This window comes from Poecilia formosa, unplaced genomic scaffold (genome assembly GCF_000485575.1).
Source record: "Poecilia formosa unplaced genomic scaffold, Poecilia_formosa-5.1.2 Scaffold296, whole genome shotgun sequence".
Lineage (NCBI taxonomy): Eukaryota > Metazoa > Chordata > Actinopteri > Cyprinodontiformes > Poeciliidae > Poecilia > Poecilia formosa.
The window spans coordinates 1-18,801 of record NW_006800235.1 but is presented as its reverse complement, the minus strand read 5'-3'; the positions used below and the strand labels follow the sequence as shown (position 1 = coordinate 18,801).

General features: G+C 37.5%; 2 protein-coding genes across 4 annotated transcripts; one reads left to right on the top strand and one right to left on the bottom strand.

The window, feature by feature from the left end:
• The first annotated feature begins 704 nt into the window (after nt 1-704).
• On the top strand, nt 705-5,186 carry setd4 (SET domain containing 4). 2 transcript variants are annotated; one of them, XM_007572157.2, is made up of 13 exons: nt 705-815; nt 1,353-1,440; nt 1,517-1,612; nt 1,725-1,762; nt 2,019-2,107; nt 2,185-2,421; nt 2,598-2,657; nt 2,727-2,856; nt 3,051-3,117; nt 3,543-3,621; nt 3,959-4,039; nt 4,660-4,783; nt 4,858-5,186. In XM_007572157.2, the coding sequence occupies exons 2-13, from the start codon at nt 1,365-1,367 to the stop codon at nt 5,032-5,034; spliced, it is 1,254 nt and encodes a 417-aa protein (XP_007572219.1). In that variant the 5' UTR covers nt 705-815; nt 1,353-1,364; the 3' UTR covers nt 5,035-5,186. The 2 variants fall into 2 exon arrangements, with proteins under 2 accessions (XP_007572219.1, XP_016537329.1); XM_016681843.1 differs by having other exon boundaries at nt 706-815; nt 1,351-1,440; nt 2,943-3,117.
• Nucleotides 5,187-5,596: 410 nt separating this feature from the next.
• On the bottom strand, nt 5,597-14,220 carry cryzl1 (crystallin, zeta (quinone reductase)-like 1). 2 transcript variants are annotated; one of them, XM_007572158.2, is made up of 13 exons: nt 14,020-14,220; nt 13,024-13,101; nt 12,053-12,125; nt 11,889-11,933; nt 10,910-10,978; nt 9,181-9,314; nt 8,992-9,103; nt 8,817-8,837; nt 7,760-7,858; nt 7,552-7,670; nt 7,348-7,453; nt 6,076-6,121; nt 5,597-5,971 (listed from the first exon to the last, which is right to left on the bottom strand). In XM_007572158.2, exons 1-13 carry the CDS (start codon nt 14,083-14,085, stop codon nt 5,875-5,877), a joined length of 1,065 nt encoding a protein of 354 aa, XP_007572220.1. In that variant the 5' UTR covers nt 14,086-14,220; the 3' UTR covers nt 5,597-5,874. The 2 variants fall into 2 exon arrangements, with proteins under 2 accessions (XP_007572220.1, XP_007572221.1); XM_007572159.2 differs by lacking the exon at nt 8,817-8,837.
• Between the last annotated feature and the right edge of the window lie 4,581 nt (nt 14,221-18,801).

Genomic DNA, 18,801 nt, shown 5'->3' with positions numbered 1-18,801 from the left:
TGTTTTCTTTGGATTCCAACAAACAGAGTTGCAGTAGTCGAGCCTGGAGGAGAAAAAGGCATGGACAAACTTTGCCTGAACTTTGTAGAACCATGTTTTGTAACAAGAAGCTTTAGGCATCCCTCTATCACTGAAAAGTTTTTTTTTTGTAAAATAGTTCAAGTTCTGTCAAACTGGATGTAAAGCATATGTGAGCTTTACAGATCCCTCCTTGTGTAGCATTGCATGCGGATATAGTAGATGGTAGTGACAATAGTATTCTGAAGTGCTCCTGTGCCTATGTGGCTCTACTGAAACATTACAGCTGTTTCTTTTGTTATGCTACCTGAGGGTTTAAAGGTTTGCACAGTGAGATTTCCAAAGACAACCATAACTTTTTTATTATGTGTTTTGCAAACTATATTCTAGTATTTTCTATCTAATTCATGATTTTTAGTCCGACTTTAACCCAGAATTATGAACCACAAAATAATTTCATTTAGCAAAAACAAAAGTATGTGCAATAGTTTTGTCGTTTTAAGCAGATATGTTTCCCCAAAATACTGTATACAAAAATTATTGTAAAATTCAATGAAGCACATTTTTGACAATAATTACATAAAATCGTGGTGAAAATGAGAGATATTCGTTTTTGCGTTCTGTTTGGTCAGAAGAGCCCAAACTGACTGAGCCTGCGCATTTTAACCACGTGACCATGTGTCGGCGCTGATGGCGGCCAGTCGTACTGCGCAGCTTTACCACGCATACCCGGAAAATTACAGAGGCAAAGAACCTAGTAAAGCAAGGATAGAAAGTCCAACATTGTTTCTCGACCAGTAAGTGTTTTATTAATGGAAACTCAATTAATTTAACTGCATTTATGAACAGCAGCTGTTAGTGTCCGTATGATATGTTTTAAGCCAACACAAACTGAGACGGTTTTCGTTTAGAAATTTGAGCTCCAATTATATGGTCTTGTTTTTGTGTCTCATAGCTCAACATGGACATGACATACGACTTATGCCAGTCACATTAAATATTAGCGCAGACTAATGAAGCATACCATCCCTTTAATAGACCCAAAGGCAGAAAAAATATTTGTAATTGTTAAGAGTAAGGTCCAAGTCCAGCAACATAAAGTAATATAGTAATATAGTCGGTAGATCTGAAGAAGGACAACAAATATTGTTTGGTGGCATTACATTTAGCAGGACACTTTTGTTATTTAGTTCTGAGTCACATTCATTTTCTGTCTGCACACACTGACCTGTCAGACAGAAAAGTGTGAGACTTTTTTGCTCTTTTAAAATATGATGAACTTTAGTTTAATTTTAAAATGTACCGGTAATTATTATGCTTATTCTTCACATGAGCTGGTGGAAGCCATGAAAGGTCGCAGCCGCAGAGTTGGAAGAACTGCAAGAAAGAGGAAACGGAAACGTGAACAATCCGTCCGTTCAGGTAGGAAAAGAGTCACTGCAGTAAACTGATTCATCACAGAAAAAGAAACACTCTTCATTTCCCTCGGACGTTCCAGTCTCTCTAAGTCATCAGCTGCAGTACGTCAGGCTGATGAAGTTTCTCCACCAGAGAGGATTCAGCTCAACGCTGCTGCAGCCTGCTCTGTTCTCTGGTACGCCTGGCTGTTGGATGAAGTTTTATTTTATTTTATATGTTAGGGAGAGCTTCAGAAATCTCTTGTTTACAATGATGCAACCTCACAGTTTGTGTTTGTTTTCATTCAGACACAGGAAGAGGACTGAAGACTCTCCAAACTATAATGGTACTGTTTAAATATGTTTTTAATACTATTATTTCCTTACAATTTAAATAATCTAGAACAATTTAACGTTTTCATGGTACAACCTTAAGATGGGGTGTTTTTGAAGATAGACTAAGACGAAATATGTTCTAATTGTCAAGTACAAGAAAAACGATACATGGCTTCTTTTTCTTCAGCGTCCTAAAGAGTTGCCTTCAAAAATCAGCTGATTAGTGTGGAGGACCAAAACTGACACAATTAAAATATTGCTTTTCAGCCAGGGGAGCTGGTTGTTTCTCTGCCAGAATCCTGTCTCCTCACAACTTCCACTGTTCTCAGCAGCTACCTGGGAGAGTACATCAAAAGGTAAAGCTGCAAGATTGCTAACTTTGTCATAAATGGGGGGATTTTATTTGCAGTTTGACTCTTTATCTTGTCTGTAGTTGGAAACCCCGCCTTTCTCCTCTCTCTGCGCTTTGTGTTTTCCTGGTGTGTGAGCGCCAGCGTGGGGAGGCCTCTGATTGGTTCCCGTACATTGACGTGCTGCCCTACTCTTATGCCTGCCCCACATATTTCTCAGAAGAGGTGGCAGACGTCCTACCTGCTGGTGTGAGGAGGCGGGGCTTAGAGCAGAGGGAGGCGGTGCGTGAGATGCACTCCTCCAATCAGGAGTTCTTCAGGGGAGTTGAGCTTCGTTTCTGTTCAGCTTTGGGATGCTTGATTTCGCAGTGTGTGTTGGTCTGTACATGACATCCCAGTAAAGTACATTGGTGTTTGTAGTTGTAGCATGTTAAAATGTGACAGTTAAAGGAGTATCAGTGGTTTTGCAAACATCTGTGTTTGTTGATCTGTACAGGACTCTGCAGCCAGTTCTGAGCCAGCCCATAGAAGATGTGCTGACTTATGAAGCTCTGAGGTACACAAACGCACTGATGGTCACCAAACCTGGTTCAGTCTGCTATTTCAGCTGTTCTGCCTCTTTCAGGTGGGCGTGGTGCAGTGTAAACACGCGCTCTGTCTTCATGTCCCGGCCGTCCAGCTGCTTCCTGTCTGGACCTGATAGTTACGCTTTAGCTCCCTTCCTGGATCTCCTCAACCACCACCCTGACGTCCAGGTCAACATGAAATCACTTTTGAGTTCATGTTTCATTTCCATCTGAACCATATTCATAGATAGGTTTATATCATCTTTTCCCACCAGGTAAAAGCGGGTTTTAATGATCAGACAAAATGCTATGAAATCAGGAGTGTCTGTGGTACACCGTGCTACGAGCAGGTGTTCATTAACTATGGTTCCCATGACAACCAGCGCCTGCTTTTGGAGTACGGATTTGTTGCCATGAATAATCCACATAGCGTCGTGTACGTGGAACCAGGCAAGTCATAAACATCAGTAAAAGGTCTGGGTGTAGTCAAAGGCAGTGTCATAATAAATAATAGGTTTTGTATAGGGGTGCACCAATAAATCAACCTCGATTTCTTACATTTTGGGTGATCTTCAGATACTCTGTAAGTATCTTAAGATCAACTACTGTCCACTTTTGCTAAAAGTTGCTATGTTGAGCAATTTTTATTTTTAATTTTTTTGCTATATTTAGTGACTTTGCAGCAAAAACATCAGTACCGGCCAAAAGATAAGTGATCAGCTGGAAAAGTCCAATCGGTCCACCCCTACTAGTTTTGTAGTCTGTTAAGACAATGTTATAATAATATCTTAAGTATAATTAAAGTAAAAGTTCTTAATGGAATAAATTTTGCACAACATCCTAAAAAATACTAATCTTTTACTGTGGTTCCTCAGACTTGCTGTGTGACATTTTAAGAGGTGAGAAGAGTTTGGATCAGAAGATGAAGTTCCTCAGAGAAAATAATTTCCTTGAGTAAGTAAGTCTGTGCCATAAACATTTCCATGTTTCATTGCTACATTGACTTGTTTAACTGGTTTACATTGTTTCATGAAAAAACTGTAACTCACCCTCTTATGAAAGCAAAACACTGACCCTGACAAATCTTTTAAAGAATTTCACCAAAGTGGGTGGAGCAGCACTGTTACGGTTTTAGATTAAATATTGCCAAACTAAACAAATATACACAAAAATGTTAAATTTTGCACAGAAACAATAAGACGGAACCCTAAATAACCTATTTAGACAGTACACTTTGAAGAAGCAAATATTATTTTTTAACAAACTTTAATTTTTTTTTCATTCCTGACAGGAATCTCACCGTGTCCAGTGAAGGTCCCAGTTGGAGGCTGATGGTGGCTCTAAGACTGCTGTCTCTGCCACAAACACTATAGTATGATGACATTTTCATCTGGCCACAGGGTGTTGGTGCATTTCTAAAAAGTCTTTAAATTTATGTATCTAAAATTAATGCCTTTGAATGTCATAAACTAATTTTTAGAAATGAACTTGGCCTTAACTATGTTAACAAAATGTCAGACTTCTGATTATGGCGTGGTCTTACATTTACTATGTAGATGTTTTTTCTGTGGGACTTTTCTGTCAGACAAACGTTTGAGTCACTCGCAGACATCTCCGTTGCTTTCTGTGACTCAAAGCGGTTGCAGCTACTGGTAACTAGCTGCTAATATATACTATATATTTATAGTTGGCAAAGATAAGTGATAGCTAGGTTTCACTTGTCACTGATAGAAGCAAGAAGCCATCTGGCTTTCCTGCATATATCATGGATAAAAAAGCTACCTAGATGTTTTGCCTCTACCATGGGTAGCTAGCTTTTTTGCGACATAGGTCTTAATTTTCATTCATAAGTCTTAAAAATTTTTTAAATTTGGGTTGATGGAACCTACAGAAAATCTGTCCCAACAAATGTGGTCTTCCAATCACTCCTGATCAGCTTTCTTCTTGACCCAGCTTGTGTGATAAGCTTTGGTTATATTTGTGTTTTTCCAGCCACCTATGGAGGCCAGCGCTGCTCGGTCAAGTTGTTGATGAAAAGACAGAAGTGAGAAGCAGCCAGACAGCCAGGACTTTATGTCAACAGCTGCTGAAAGATACACACATAGCTCTGGATAAGGTGCACATAAACACAGATCAAAGTATTTCCTGGAATAAAAATGGGACTGAAATGCTTCATCTTTCTGCATTTAGATCTCCCAGCTTCTGGGTCAGTGTGGGGGGCCACTCAGGGAGCAGCTGGAGGTGGTGAGGGCATTGCGCCAGGAGGAGAGGTGGATCTTGGAGAACTGTGTTACAGCTCTGAAAGACTCAGTGATTCTAGAAAAAGAGACGTCCTCATGCAAAGCAAACATTGGAGTGATGAGCTGACACCTTACCGGTCTTCTGTTCACACAGCTGCTGTATCATTCTTCTTCCTGCCCACAAAGCAGCTAAAAAGACATTAAAAGTGCCACTTTGATCCAAAGATTATAAGAAGTAGTGGTGCACCGATTACAGTTTTCTGGATGATCACTGATCTTGAAAAAATCCTGACCTGCCAATTCTGATTTGGCTGAAAAGTTGCTTAAAGTCTGAAAATCAGGCACAAAGTGTTTGGTTTTGTGGATAAGATCAGTTCCTCATGTAGAAATTGACAGATCGCCAATTTCAATTTCTACATGAGAAACTGATCTTATCCACAAAACCAAACACTTTGTGCCTGATTTTCAGACTTTGGCCCATATTTCAACATTAATGAAATATGGGCCAATTTAATGGTGCACCCTGAATAAGAAACATCAGCTGCCATCTATGGAGCTCCATCACAAGACATCTGACATTCTTTGAAAATGCCTTTCAAAAGTATTCATACCCCTCAAATATTTTTTGAATTAAATTTCTGAAAGAACATAACCATTTTCCTACAGCAGACACTTCCTCCTCTAATTCCTCACATGCAATTTTATTGTGTTACCAACATAGTTTAAACAAATATCCAGAACAAAAGATGCATTTCTTTCTTAGAATCTGTTAAAAAGAACATTGATTTAATAATGATTATTTGTTATTCATTTCCATGTGGAGAAATCCTGAAATACTGGTGTTTAATGGGTTCAAACATTGTCCAGTTCACTGAAGTGTTGACTTTGGAAAAAAGAGCTTTCAGATGTTAGTGTGAAGTAGGTAAAAGATTTGGACCCAGAACTGAATGAGGTTTTGTTTTCTTGCTCAGAGCTGAACGACAGCCTTTTTCTTGGGATGACGCTGGATGGTTTCCATGGCAACTGTGGCTTCATAGAGAGGAACAGCTTCCTCCATTTGAGGTCTGCAGGGAAGAGAAGCCAGATGTGATTATGTTGAACAGTCAGTATTTCCTGATATCTTTTATATCGGGATAAAATGCACAAACAGCATGTTTTTCAAAGTTACCTGAGAACTCCAGCTGACATCTTCTCCACAATGTCTTTCAGAATATCTAAGAACAGATGTTAAAGATTTTATGTACAGCCCAAGCCAGAAGTTTACATATGCTATTAATTTTTGGCCTTTAAGAATTCAGTTGAACAGCTTTCTGAGGGTGGAATGCTTTTACAAGAAATATATATTTTTTTTCTTTTCAAACAGGACCTAGCTTTTTAGATGAAATCCACAATAAATCCAAATTTGTGAAGCCAATTATTGTTTTTAATTTTAATGGGTTAAACATTCTATCATACCCCCTGCAAAGGTGTGAAAGCGTACATACTAGCATACAAGCATGAGCAGATTAAAAACAAAAAACAATGGTGAAAAGCATTATTTTATTTAGTGCTGTTCAGGTTAGCACCGTTTCTGATGAGGAATGCAAGTTAGTGTTTGCAATGAGCAGGAAGCTAGTGAGGTGGAAACTAAGGGTCAAAAGCACATGTACGTTCAATGACGTGCTAAAATCCCAGCGCTATCTAAGGTTTTCTTTTACCCAAAAAAACATCCAAAAATAGCCATCTTTCAGGCAGTGGCCTCGTGTAAACGTGACCTGAGGTTGGTTGTTGTACAATCCTTTCACTGTGACCAGCAAGTCACACTCTGCCTCCGTTATCCACAGTGTTCCCCAATGTTCAGTACTCTGCCACCTTCTCTTCATTATCCCTTGGACACATTATCCACCAACATGGACTTACTCCGATGACACACAGGTCTACACCTCCACCAAATCCACTACTCTAGCCATCATCACCAGCTGCCTGACTTATGTCAAACTCTGGATGGACACTAATTTTCTAAAGCTCAACAGCAACAAACCATAGCTACTTATTACTAGTCCCAAACCCCTATGACTACCTTCCTCTCCCTCACTCCACCACTCAGATACTTGTCTACTTCTTAATAACTTCAAGACTCGACAACAGCAATAGAGTCCTTCATGGACTTTCCTCTATGCATCTGCAAAAACTACAGTAAATCCCTCCTACCCACCCCATTGGAACTCCTCAAAACAATAGGAACTCTGACTCTCAACCTACCGTCAAACCATTACTCAAAGCTGGCCTATCCATCATAATCCCCTTAAGTTTCAACTACTACTACTATTCCTTGTAAATTGCTATATAATTTTGATGTATTATTATAAGAGAATGGTTCAAATGAATAATTAAAAGCCCTAAATAGTTATAAGATGAATGCAGATGATGAGTGGAGGCTGTAGATGTGAGGACAGGATACGGAGGTATCGTCCTTGCTGAGCCGATGAGGTCGTCCAGACCTCAGGGTTGAGGAAAGACACGGAGGCGCATTTTAAATGCAGTAACCTGCAGTCTGGAGGATCCAACTGCAGACAGAACAAACATTTCATAATTAATATGTTTATGTAGAACTTTAAAGTCTGAACTAACAGGAGCTGCTTGTATTTGACTGTAAGCCTGTTACCTGCAGGTTTTTGTGGGAGGTGACCCAGTGCCCTCCCACTCCAAGCACACTGATGATGTCATGCTTATGGGGGAGTAATTTAATATCCTCCTCCTCCTCCTCATCTCCGTGGAGACAAACTTTAAAGAAAAAAGACCTATATTTCATTATTAAAATCATATTTTAAACAAAGACATGGTCATCATCCTGAAGTGTATTTTCAGTTCACCTCCAGAATCCACAACTATATCCACTCCCAGTCCTCCCGTCTCCTCCAGAACCACTGACAGTAGGTCCGATGATCCATTATGCACCGGAATGACTCTGGCTGTATGAACCAAAACAGAACCACATAAAACACTGAACCACCATGGCTGATTCTACAGTTCAACATTCTCTATATCCTACAGTCCTACCCAAACATTTTGACACAAATGTTTTGATAACGTTTGCATCCATTTTCCTACATTATCATTAGATTATAGTCAATTTTAGTATGGAAAAAAAAAGAGCAAAAACAGGCAATAAAAAAAGAATAGGAAACTTTTGGCTATACCAGTGAAAAGTTTACCTGCACACAGTATTTGATTCTCTCCACAAGGTGGCAGCAAAATTTACATTTAGCACATTTCCTTCTCTGTGCTTCATACATAAAATAAATATTAGGCATTTTCAACAACTAACTTGTTGAAAATAAAACAAGTGTCAGAAGACATGAACAAAAGGCGCACCATTAGTTTTGTCAGACATTAGCAATCCTGAGAAACATTTGGGTATAATGAAAAACATCAATATCTTTGCTCCTCATTTCAGAAAATGAAACTCAAATTTTATATAAAGTGAAACATTTCAAGTCTTTATTTGGCATAATTTTGATGACTTGGAAAAATAAAAACTCCAAATTCATTGTTTTGGAAAACTGTAATGTTACATAATGATGATTTAAAAAAGCTTTTTAGGTATTGAAGATTGTTGACTTGATCAATGTCAATGCCAAAGAAGCTGGTTAGTCACACAGTTCTGTAACTAAGCATATTCATGGAAAGTTAAGTGGAAGGAAAAAGTGGTAGGAAAAGAAGCATCAGCAGCAGGGATAACTGCAGCAAACATCAAAATTACATTAAATAATGGACTGAAACATTTCACTCAGTGTGTAATAAGTCTATGTTAACATAAGAGTTTAACTTTCTAAAAATAAGTAAAAACTATTGAACTATTTTACAAAATTCAAATGTTTTGAGATGTACTTGGAGGGTTTGAAAAGAAAAGACAGAAAAATATCTCACCTACTAAAGGATCCTGAATGCCTAAGGAAAATATGAAGGAGAGGAAAGAAGTGAAGGAAGCAAATGCATAGCTTGAAAGTAAAGCTGATTTGTCGTCAAATCAGCAGTTGACAGCGACAGGAAGCTGAATTAAAAGACAGGAGGTGCGGTCGTCAACGCAGTGGGGGATACAAACCTACGCTGGGCCGAAGCTGCTCCAGGAAGGCCTGTTTCTGTGGCGAGTGTGATGTGGTGAGGACCTTGACTCCGTGGTAACAGGCCAGCTGGACACACATGAGGCCAAAAGGCTTCACAATTACAGGAGATTGTTACTAAACCATACTGCCTCGACATTGCAGTTCATCCTCAGACTGACTGTACGTACACTGGACCCGTCCATCACCAGGAGTGTGTGTCCAGCTGCCATGTGGGCGTGTGTGTGTAGGGCAGTGTAGGCACAGATGCCGTCACGCAGAGCTCCCGCCGCACACAAAGAGCTGAGCTTCTCTGGCTTTTGAACTGCAGAAAACAAACAAAAATATGCAGTTTTTACTGTGCTTTGTTAAGGTACTCACATCTCAAACATTTTTTTCCTTACATTTTCAATCACTTTAGGATTTTTTTGTGGCTAAACATAAGAAAGCAGATCATTTTAAAGTAGAAGGAAAATAATGCATGGTTACATCATGTTAACACCAAATTCTTTATCAGTCTTGAGCTACTCTATGTGTGTAACATATCAGCTATCATTAGCATTTGTAATTAGCTTACATCATACTGGTGCTATTATGGTTATCAATTTTACCCAAAAGGAGTAGCAAACGGAAAAAAATAAATGTAGATTTTGAAATGCAGAGTGGTATTTAACTGTGTCATAAAGCTTTAACTATGTAAAGTAATATCAGCTAATTCCCCTGTGTCATATCATTTAGTTTATATTGTTAATGTTATTTTAAACATACATACATTTTATCATGTTAGTTTGATGCTTTTGGGGCCCTCTGGTGGGCTTGGACTGGCACTGCATGGTGACATGATTTGAATAATAAATTGAGATTTGTTCCTTGGTCTTCATAATGCTTTTCTCTAACAAACTTTTCAGGCTTTCACAGAATAGCTGGATTTATACAATGATTAAATTGGACTCTATTTACCACTTTGGTGGCTTCTGAAGGCAAATAATTTTAATTAGGGCAACAATGCTAAACAAACATGGTATCCCGTGAAAGCTGGTATAAAACTCTATACCAGCTAATGCTAAAGCGCTATACCAACTCAGTATTTAGCGGACACCAACGCTAAAGTGCTTCAAAGTATGAGAATGAATATAAATGACTATTTGAAAAATTCTTAACAGATGATATCCAAAACGTAAACAGTGATGTCCAGCTTTACTCAACTGAAAGTTTGTAAAACAACCAAGTGCTTTAGAATTTATTCAGAAAAAAATATTTAGGGGAAGTTTAGTGTGCTAAACCTTTTCAAAATTAGCAAAAGCACTAAATAAAAAAAATTTGCTTCACCTACACTGCACATTAGCAGAAGAGTGAGTGTTCTTATCCATATGCATTTGATAATAATGCAGTAATTTATGTTGGTCTATCACATAAAATCCAAATAAAAAAGCACTGAAAGTTTTAGTTGTAATGTGACACAATATGAAAAAGTTCAAGGCATGCTAATTCCTTGCAAGGTACTGTTTTATGACAAGCATTGGGATTTCTGGATGTCAATAACAGGTAGAATTTCCTTAATAGTAAATGTTCCATTTACCGACACCCTTTCTCAGGTACTCTATCTGGAAGTGCTTGGGTTGTTGTATCTGATGTCTCAGACCAGATGGAGTCTCTGGACTCGAGGTGCTTTCAGTGTTCTGTCAAACAGCCAGCTGAGCTTCACTTTAGATTTTAAAGCACCAAGAGTGCCAGTGAAAGATGGAGGAGGAGCCGTTTCACAACATCCATTTAGCCCACCGACTTTGAACACAGCCAAGAGGACATTATAGCAATTCATGTTTGAGTTACTTTAATGTATAAACTGCCCTCCTCAGCCTGTGTTCTTCTGACTCCCTATATCAGATTTATAGTAAAAATAAAGTTCATTAGTGCATTTACCTAAGTAGTACTCATCTATGTCAATGACTTCACAGAGCCCAGAACAAGGTGAGTCCAGAGGAAGAACTCCTGGAGAATGAAAGGAGGAAAAATTATGACTAAAGAGTAAAATGAAAAAACAAGAACCACAACACTACATAGGAAACTAAAATCAAAATGTAAAATGGCCTGTTTTGTTTTTTTTAATATAATATGCTTTATTGATCCCCATGGGAAAATTACTTATTAGTTGACCGGCTACTCCATCCAAGGTGTTAAGTATTAATAATCCAAATATAACCATTAGCAATAAAAATGTATAAAAACTAAAGTATATAAGCTGAACATGAAAAAGATTTGTGGAAAACTGAATTCTCAGCAAGCAGAACTGGAGCCACAGCAAAGGCATCACAAATATTCAGATGATACAGAATCATTATGATTTCAAGTATTTAATTTCTTCAATTATCTATTTAAACATTTACATAAATAAATGTTATTTTTAGAGGTTTATTGAGAATAAAACAGCTGGTTTAGCTAAACTAGCTGCAGTGCAGACTTTGGGTAGGAGCTAAATGTGGGAGGAGTCAAATACTTGACCATTTCCACATAATCTGTTTTTGATTCCCTTTTAACCCAGTTAACCTCTGACCAAACTGCATTACTTTGACTTAAAATCAGTAGTGATGTACAATACTGCATATTTTAGATCTGATCCGATATGAAGTGAATACAGGGCCAGTATCACCGATCCGATACCATGGTATCGGATTTTACTCCCATTTAATTATTTTTGTTAAAACCTTGCACAGATGATGGACAAAATTTATAGCTGTCTGCAAAATATTTAAATAAGACAGTAACATTATAAACAAACAATAGAAAAACAAAAGTGTGCATTTTTTCCTAAATAAAGTACAAAAAATCATATGCTATCATTTTCCCTTTTATTCCTCACCCAATTTTAACAGGCCAAGTTTCATTTAAAAGCATTTCTCACCTACAACCTCGTCCTCTGGCTGAAAGAAGGTCACTTTGGGTCCAACTATGGGAAAAAAACACAGAATGAGCAGTTAAATTTGTGGAGAGAAAGCTCCCTCAGAGCACACATATGAGTGTGTTTGTGTATAATGTAAGATTTGCTCAGTAAACACAGTTTGATACCTTGAAGGACGACACCTGCCACCTCTCTGCCAACAGGAATGAAATCCCTCTGGATCCCCACTTCCTGAATCAACTTGAGGAAGACAGATAAGTTACTTTACTGCTCATTAATTCAGCCATTAATGGGCAAAGAGTAACTAAAAAAAACAAAAAATGAAGAAAAACAAAAGTAACTGACATCTCTTAGGCTCCAAAGGGATACTTTTTTGTTTTTCTCCTAATTGATGAATGAAATAATTTCTAAAGTGGTTTTTGTATTTGTTCAGCCTATCTTTACTCAATATTAAATTTGTTTTATGATTAGAAACATTTAAGTATGACAAAAAAGTAAAAACAGAAATCTATATGGGATCAACCACTTTTCACTGTATTTCAGTGAATGAAGTCGGAATGAATGTGTGAGTATTTGGATTTTGTGTTTTTCTCAGTTTATTGAATCTATGTTGCCACGGCTACCCCTTGATTGTTCACAGCTGTCCCTTTTACTCTGATTATGCCCTTGTGTATTTAACCCCACCTGTGTCACCTGCTTCCTGCCAGATCCTTGTCATATGTCATGAGTCTCCAGTTGTGTTTCTTGTTCCAGTCGTGTGTCTCCAGAGCTACCAGTGTCTGAGTTTCCTTGCCTCATTGCTCACTTGTGCTGCCTGGATCTCTGTTCATTATGATCACCATTAAAACCATTATATACTCTACAACCTGGGTCCACTGCATCCATCCTCCACCACCAATACAGCAAATCATGACAGAATCATTCTTATCATGTTATGTTCCCCCCATTTTTCTTTTGCAAAATATGATCCCAAAACACAAGTAACATCTAAACTGCATCCCTTGCTCTTAGTCTGGTTTGGAGGCGTGTGCACTTGGAGAGAACAAACATTTATGAACAAGCAAGTTTCCACAAAACTTACAGTAGCTTCTCATTAAGTACTTTATAATTTAGGTTTTTATTTATTTATTTATTTTACCTTGAAGTCCAGAGGGCTGAGTCCACATGCTTTGACCTTCATTCTGACCTGATGGCTGCCTAAAACATCTAGGAGAGTCTGGAGATAAACAGAAACATACCAGTTAAAGATGCTTGTTGTGATCAGACAATAATAAGATACCCGTTTATCCTACAGTGCCAGTGTGAAGTCTGCATACAGTCACCAGGGGGTGTAAAACTTAATTTGGTGATATTAATCTTTTTTTTCTTTTTACAGATTAAATTGAAATTATACTGCAGCAAACAGAAATTTACTAAAATAAAAATAAATTAGGAGCCATAACTTCAATTTATAGTGATTTTATACACATACAGTTACACCCCACAGTAATATTTGGTTTAATTTTCCTCATCAAGTTGCAGAGAAACCACAACTTTTCATAGACATCAACAAGCTTCTAATATCAATCAGCAAATGAGTTTAAATATTGGTAGAATAACAAATGCAAGTTTTACAGTTTTAATAGAATAATTTGCATTTAACTTTCTCAACAAATGTGCCAGTAATATTTGTTTTGATTGTTTAGCTTATTCTTTTCACATGATTTTTCACCCAAATGCTCTTTGGGCAAAAAGTTTTTTCCCCATTATTTTAATGCCTACAATATAAATAAAATGGTGCTTCTTTAAAAAACTATGACAAACTTATTTAGTAGCTATTTAACAAACATTTAATTTGCTTTGTGCCTTTAAGCAGTATTTTTGTTGCTGGGGTTTAGGGCAAAAATGGCTCTTTGGATTGTAAAAATTGTAGATCCCTGACCCAGATGAGGATGAACACAGTAATTCTTATTTCATCAAAATCCCTTCCTCTTTTAGTGATGCGCCAGCACTACTAGGAGCAAAACAACCCCACACCATGATGCTCCCACCACCAGGAACAGGTATTAGAAGGAACAACCGAGGAACGACCAAAGCTTTTTAGGGCGCTGAGGTCTGGATTATTAATAATGTATGAATTTAAAGCCCAACTCACCGTTTCCTGAATAACAAACTTGAGCTCAGCGTCGCCATCTGCAGCTCGGCCGTATAAACCTTTCATGTCGCCCCGATTTTAATTCATGAACAGAAACGTCGATCAAAACCCTCCAGCTTTATCTAAATCAGAAGGAGAAAACACAGGCGCTGGTTTTCAGGTCCTGTTTGATTTGATCAGCTGACCTCTTCTTCTATTGCGGTGACAAACTAACGCAATGACAACATCTCCCTCTGCCGGAGAACGCAACACGTACAATTTATTGATGCATTTTAAACTTTCAGGAACCTTTAGTAAACTATTAATAAACCTCAAAAATATTTCCCACAGTTTTGAAACTGTAGAATTATCTATTTTTATACAATTCGAACCTTTCCATAATGTACATAGTAAAGATAGACAATTTCCACCCCAGCTTTAAACTGCATCCTAGTCTAAAGGGATGCAGTTTAAAGCATACAAGTGACATTTGGCTGCAGATCATCACGTGTGAATCAGAAGATGGACTAACTTCAACCACACTACCTCAACATTATGAATATATTGGTACTCACCAGGCACAGGAAATCAAATGCATTCAATAACTGATCAATGGTGAATGTGACCAATGTGTTGCAATTGTAATAGAACAGTTACAAGTCCAGGTATTAAATCTCTCCACTTTTTATTCCAAGTGTCAGTTAATAAATTTGCGAATTTACACAGAATAATCTAACTCGGCGTTTTCTGTATTACATGGTACGTCGTATGTACTAAAAAAGGTCATTGCAGCTAAAATAGAAATCCGTCAATAAACATTTTCTGTTTCTTATTAGGCCGAAAAATAAACTAAAACTTATCACGCCTTTTTAAAAAATTAATTTTGTTTCCATATCCATAAAAAATATATTTTTCTGGGTTTTGTTTAGGAACAACGGACTTAAGAAGCGCTTCTAATCCCCTTGTTTTACTGTATTTATATGGTACAGGCGAAGCCAAGGCTCTCGCGATATCGCGTAATACCTTCCTAAAACCAAAAATAGACGAAGTCTCGCGATATTTGCATGGCGTTACCCCATTTTCCAGCTGTCCCTCACTCGGTTGGGATTTCTGAACCACGGGAGAATCACCGGAAAGGCTTTTGGTGATAAACCGCCGCATTTTGGGAGAATACATCACAATTTATGGTTACACAGACACACAAAGAGTTACTTTCTAGAGCTTTTAAGGATGGAAGCTGAACTATGAGGTAAGTAGAGACTGTAGAGAGAGGCTGATGTGAAAGAATGTCCCTGAGCTTAGCCTGCATGCTAATTCTACTGATAACGGTCGGTTGGCCAGTTTCTCGTTTACTAAAAGAGGAGTTCACTAGTTTAAACGCTAAATTGTTACATTCGCTATTTTAGGCCGTGTCTGATATATATGTTACGACGAGAACAAGATTGTAACGCGCTCACAGTCATGGAATTAGCCACTATGCTAATGTAAAATCAGTGCATCTCCTCTGTGACCCCCGTAACACTGATCGGAGTTACTGATGGCTAACCTCTGGCTCGATGATGCTCGGTCCCAATAGTCTCATAAGCTGACCACGTTACCCTATTTAAGAGGGAAAATGTGTGGATTTTTTCAAAAGATATATTGTCTGTACTAATAATGATGTTAGTCTCAGCTGTCAAATCCAAAGAAAGCTCCTAAAACCTTCTTAAAACCAAAAACAGCTATTATAGGGGTTTAAGACCATTTGTGTATCGAACTGAATAAAAAAGAGGAAGGGAGAATCCATTCTGGTACTGTAAACGCTCCCCCCTCACAAGAGAGCTGGGTACACTCCCTTTAAGCCTCACCGATGTGTAACTTCATCAGGTTCATGGGGGATAGGGCTTACAAGGCGGAGTCGGTCAGAGCTGGTCTCCATGGTAACGCGGATGCTGACAGTTCTGTTGAAGGTTGGGGGGCAGGGTGACAGGGTCCCAATCAACTAGACGTGGGACAAAGAGTGGACAATGTGAAGCATTGCTTCACCACTGTTCAAGGATTGCTGTTGATATATATATTTTAAAAATTATAATTAATGCCACACAAAATTAGAAATGCACTGATTAGAACTTTGTAGGTCATTCCTATTTCTCTTTTAAGAATAATAATCTTAGAAGTTGTAAGAGTAGCTTTCAAAATATGCTCATATGCATCCTGCTATGAGCAACCATAATATTAAGAGTAGAGGCAATGTCACACTGTGTGTGTGAGGAGCAGTTGCTACAGTGGCTCCTAATGTTTTGCAAAATGAAGAAAAAATTTTCATGTCAAAGGCTCTTCATCATCTTACTTTAACTATTATATGATTAGAATAGCTTTCAGAATACATTTATAACACACTTTGCACCTTTATTGAAATGAAGTGAAATGACATCAGATTTATATAGCACTTTTCAACCCTCAAAAGGTTTACATTACGTGTCGTCTTTATTATGTGTAATGAATATCTCCACAGATATTGTAGGAATATCTGTGGAGATATTCCCAGAATTACTGAACTTCCCTGTTCATATCAGATCAGTTCAAAAATATGTATAAATCCTGGAGGAAAATTAAATGGAATTGAAAATTGTAACTCATATTATTCATTCATCCTTAAAGCATCCTTAAAAGTCTTACATTTTAATACCTTAAAATGTCTTAAATTCATTGAAAAAAGAAGTTAGCCTTAAATATGTTAACCACAGGTTTTGAGGACTAGTTAAGCTCATATATTTTATGAAGTTTTATTTTTTCTTGTGGGACTTTACTGTTAGACAAAACTTTTAGTCACATGCAGATGTATTCACTGTGTTCTGTGACTCAAGGGGGTTGTATCTATCTGCTAACTATCGGCTAATAGCTGGCTAGCTTTTTTACTCCATTACGGGTAAGTGCAAATTTATCACCAGTTGGCTGGGCGATGTTTGTCTTGATCATTGGCTCATTTCTGTTGGCAAACCCAATTGATTGATTGATTTGTAGTTTTCTTTTGTACATTTCTGTTGCGATACTCATCTTAAATTTTTCATGGTGATCTTACAATATTTTAATGTTGAGTTGGTGAAACATGCAGAAACCCTGTTATTGTCTTCACAATAATAGCTTTTCCAGAATTGCTGTGATCCATCCACTTTCAGATAAGTCATGTAGAGTGCACTTCATCTAAGGTAAAGGAGCCCGTATAATTATGATTGAAAGCAGTTTTTGGTTATCATCTTGGCGGTGTTGCATTATTGATATAAAATATCTTCACAAGGGCTGGTGACAGCCCATCACGCACATCCTGGCTTAAAAGGGAACTTCATGCCACAGCATGACTGGAAGTGCTTCACAGTGAGGTAGTTTCTTGCTTTTTAATCTGGTATTTTGTATTTTCCTTTGTATAAAGCTGAGGAAAGTCCTTTGGCCAATAAGGGAAAACTCTCTAAACAATGCCTTATTAATTCTTGCTTAACTAAAGTTGTTCTGCAATCATGACAATTGCTCTTCTTTATCTTTTTGAAGTAGTTTTTACATTGTTGTACTGAAATCTGACTTCTTGTGGTTGCTTTGACTTTTCACTGACAGGCTTAGTGAGGCAGTTGAACGACATTTATTGGATTTTAATCCCAATTTTTTTTTACATATATCCATGAATAAAGCCTGAATCGATCAAAGTGTCTTTTTTTTGTGATGTTATCATTTGACAGTGCTAGAGCATGGCAATAATTGACTCGTTATTCTGTAACACATTCCATAATAAATGTGTTTTTCATGAAACTTGAAACATCCAGATTTGCTGATGATTTCTTCCTTTTAATTTTTAAAGAAGAGAAAAAAAATCTGGAATTACATAATTAGTTCTCACATTTCCTTAAGTTAGAATCAAATCAAAATTATTTTCTAATATGAAATTCTCACTTGAAATGATTAGATTTTACATACAAATATATATGTATTTTCTCTTAAATCATGGCTGTATGGTTTCAAGAGACTATCACTGAGACACTGCTGCTAAAAATTGCAACAACAGTAATGTTTGTGACTAATTCCTATTTTATCCACTGATCTTATTTATCACCACAAAATTATGAAAATCAGCCTCTGTCCCCTTTTGCACCATTGTTGCCAACTTTTAGCAATGTTGCAGATCCAACAAAGTTGGCATCGGCCAAAATCAGAATCAGTGGGATCAGTTGGAAACGGTGGTCAAATTAGGCTTTTAAAGATCGATGATTGGCCACAGAGCTGCCAATTATTGATAGCTGTTCTGCACCCTTATAAAGTGCAGAATAGTTACTAAAAGATAGAAGCCATGATGAAGCAATCCAGATTGCTTTATATCTTTAAATCTTTTTCTTTTTTTTTCTTTTTCCAAAATCTCTTTCTCTTTCTTACTGTTTTTTCAATGTCACATGCTGTTTTTATTTTGTTTTTTAATTATGTAAAGCACTTTGAAATGCCTTGCTGCTGAAATGTGCTATACAAATACAATTTGATTGATTGATTGATAATGAATCAAAAAGGAAAAAAGTTTTCATCCTTGCAAACTTTCACAAACGCCTCTGAGTGTTTTAAACATACCAAAGCCCAAGGTGGCACAGTATAGCACAAAGCTAAAACCTATGTCAGCCAGTCAGATTTGTCCTAAACAGCTATCACTTCCTGTTAATAGGGATGCTCCGATCAGGTTTTCTGCTGCCGATACTGATCACCAGAGGCTGATCTCTGCCGATCACTGATTTTTGCCGATCACCTGGATTGACTGTTAATTTTTTGCTTTAGGTATAAATGCTACTATGT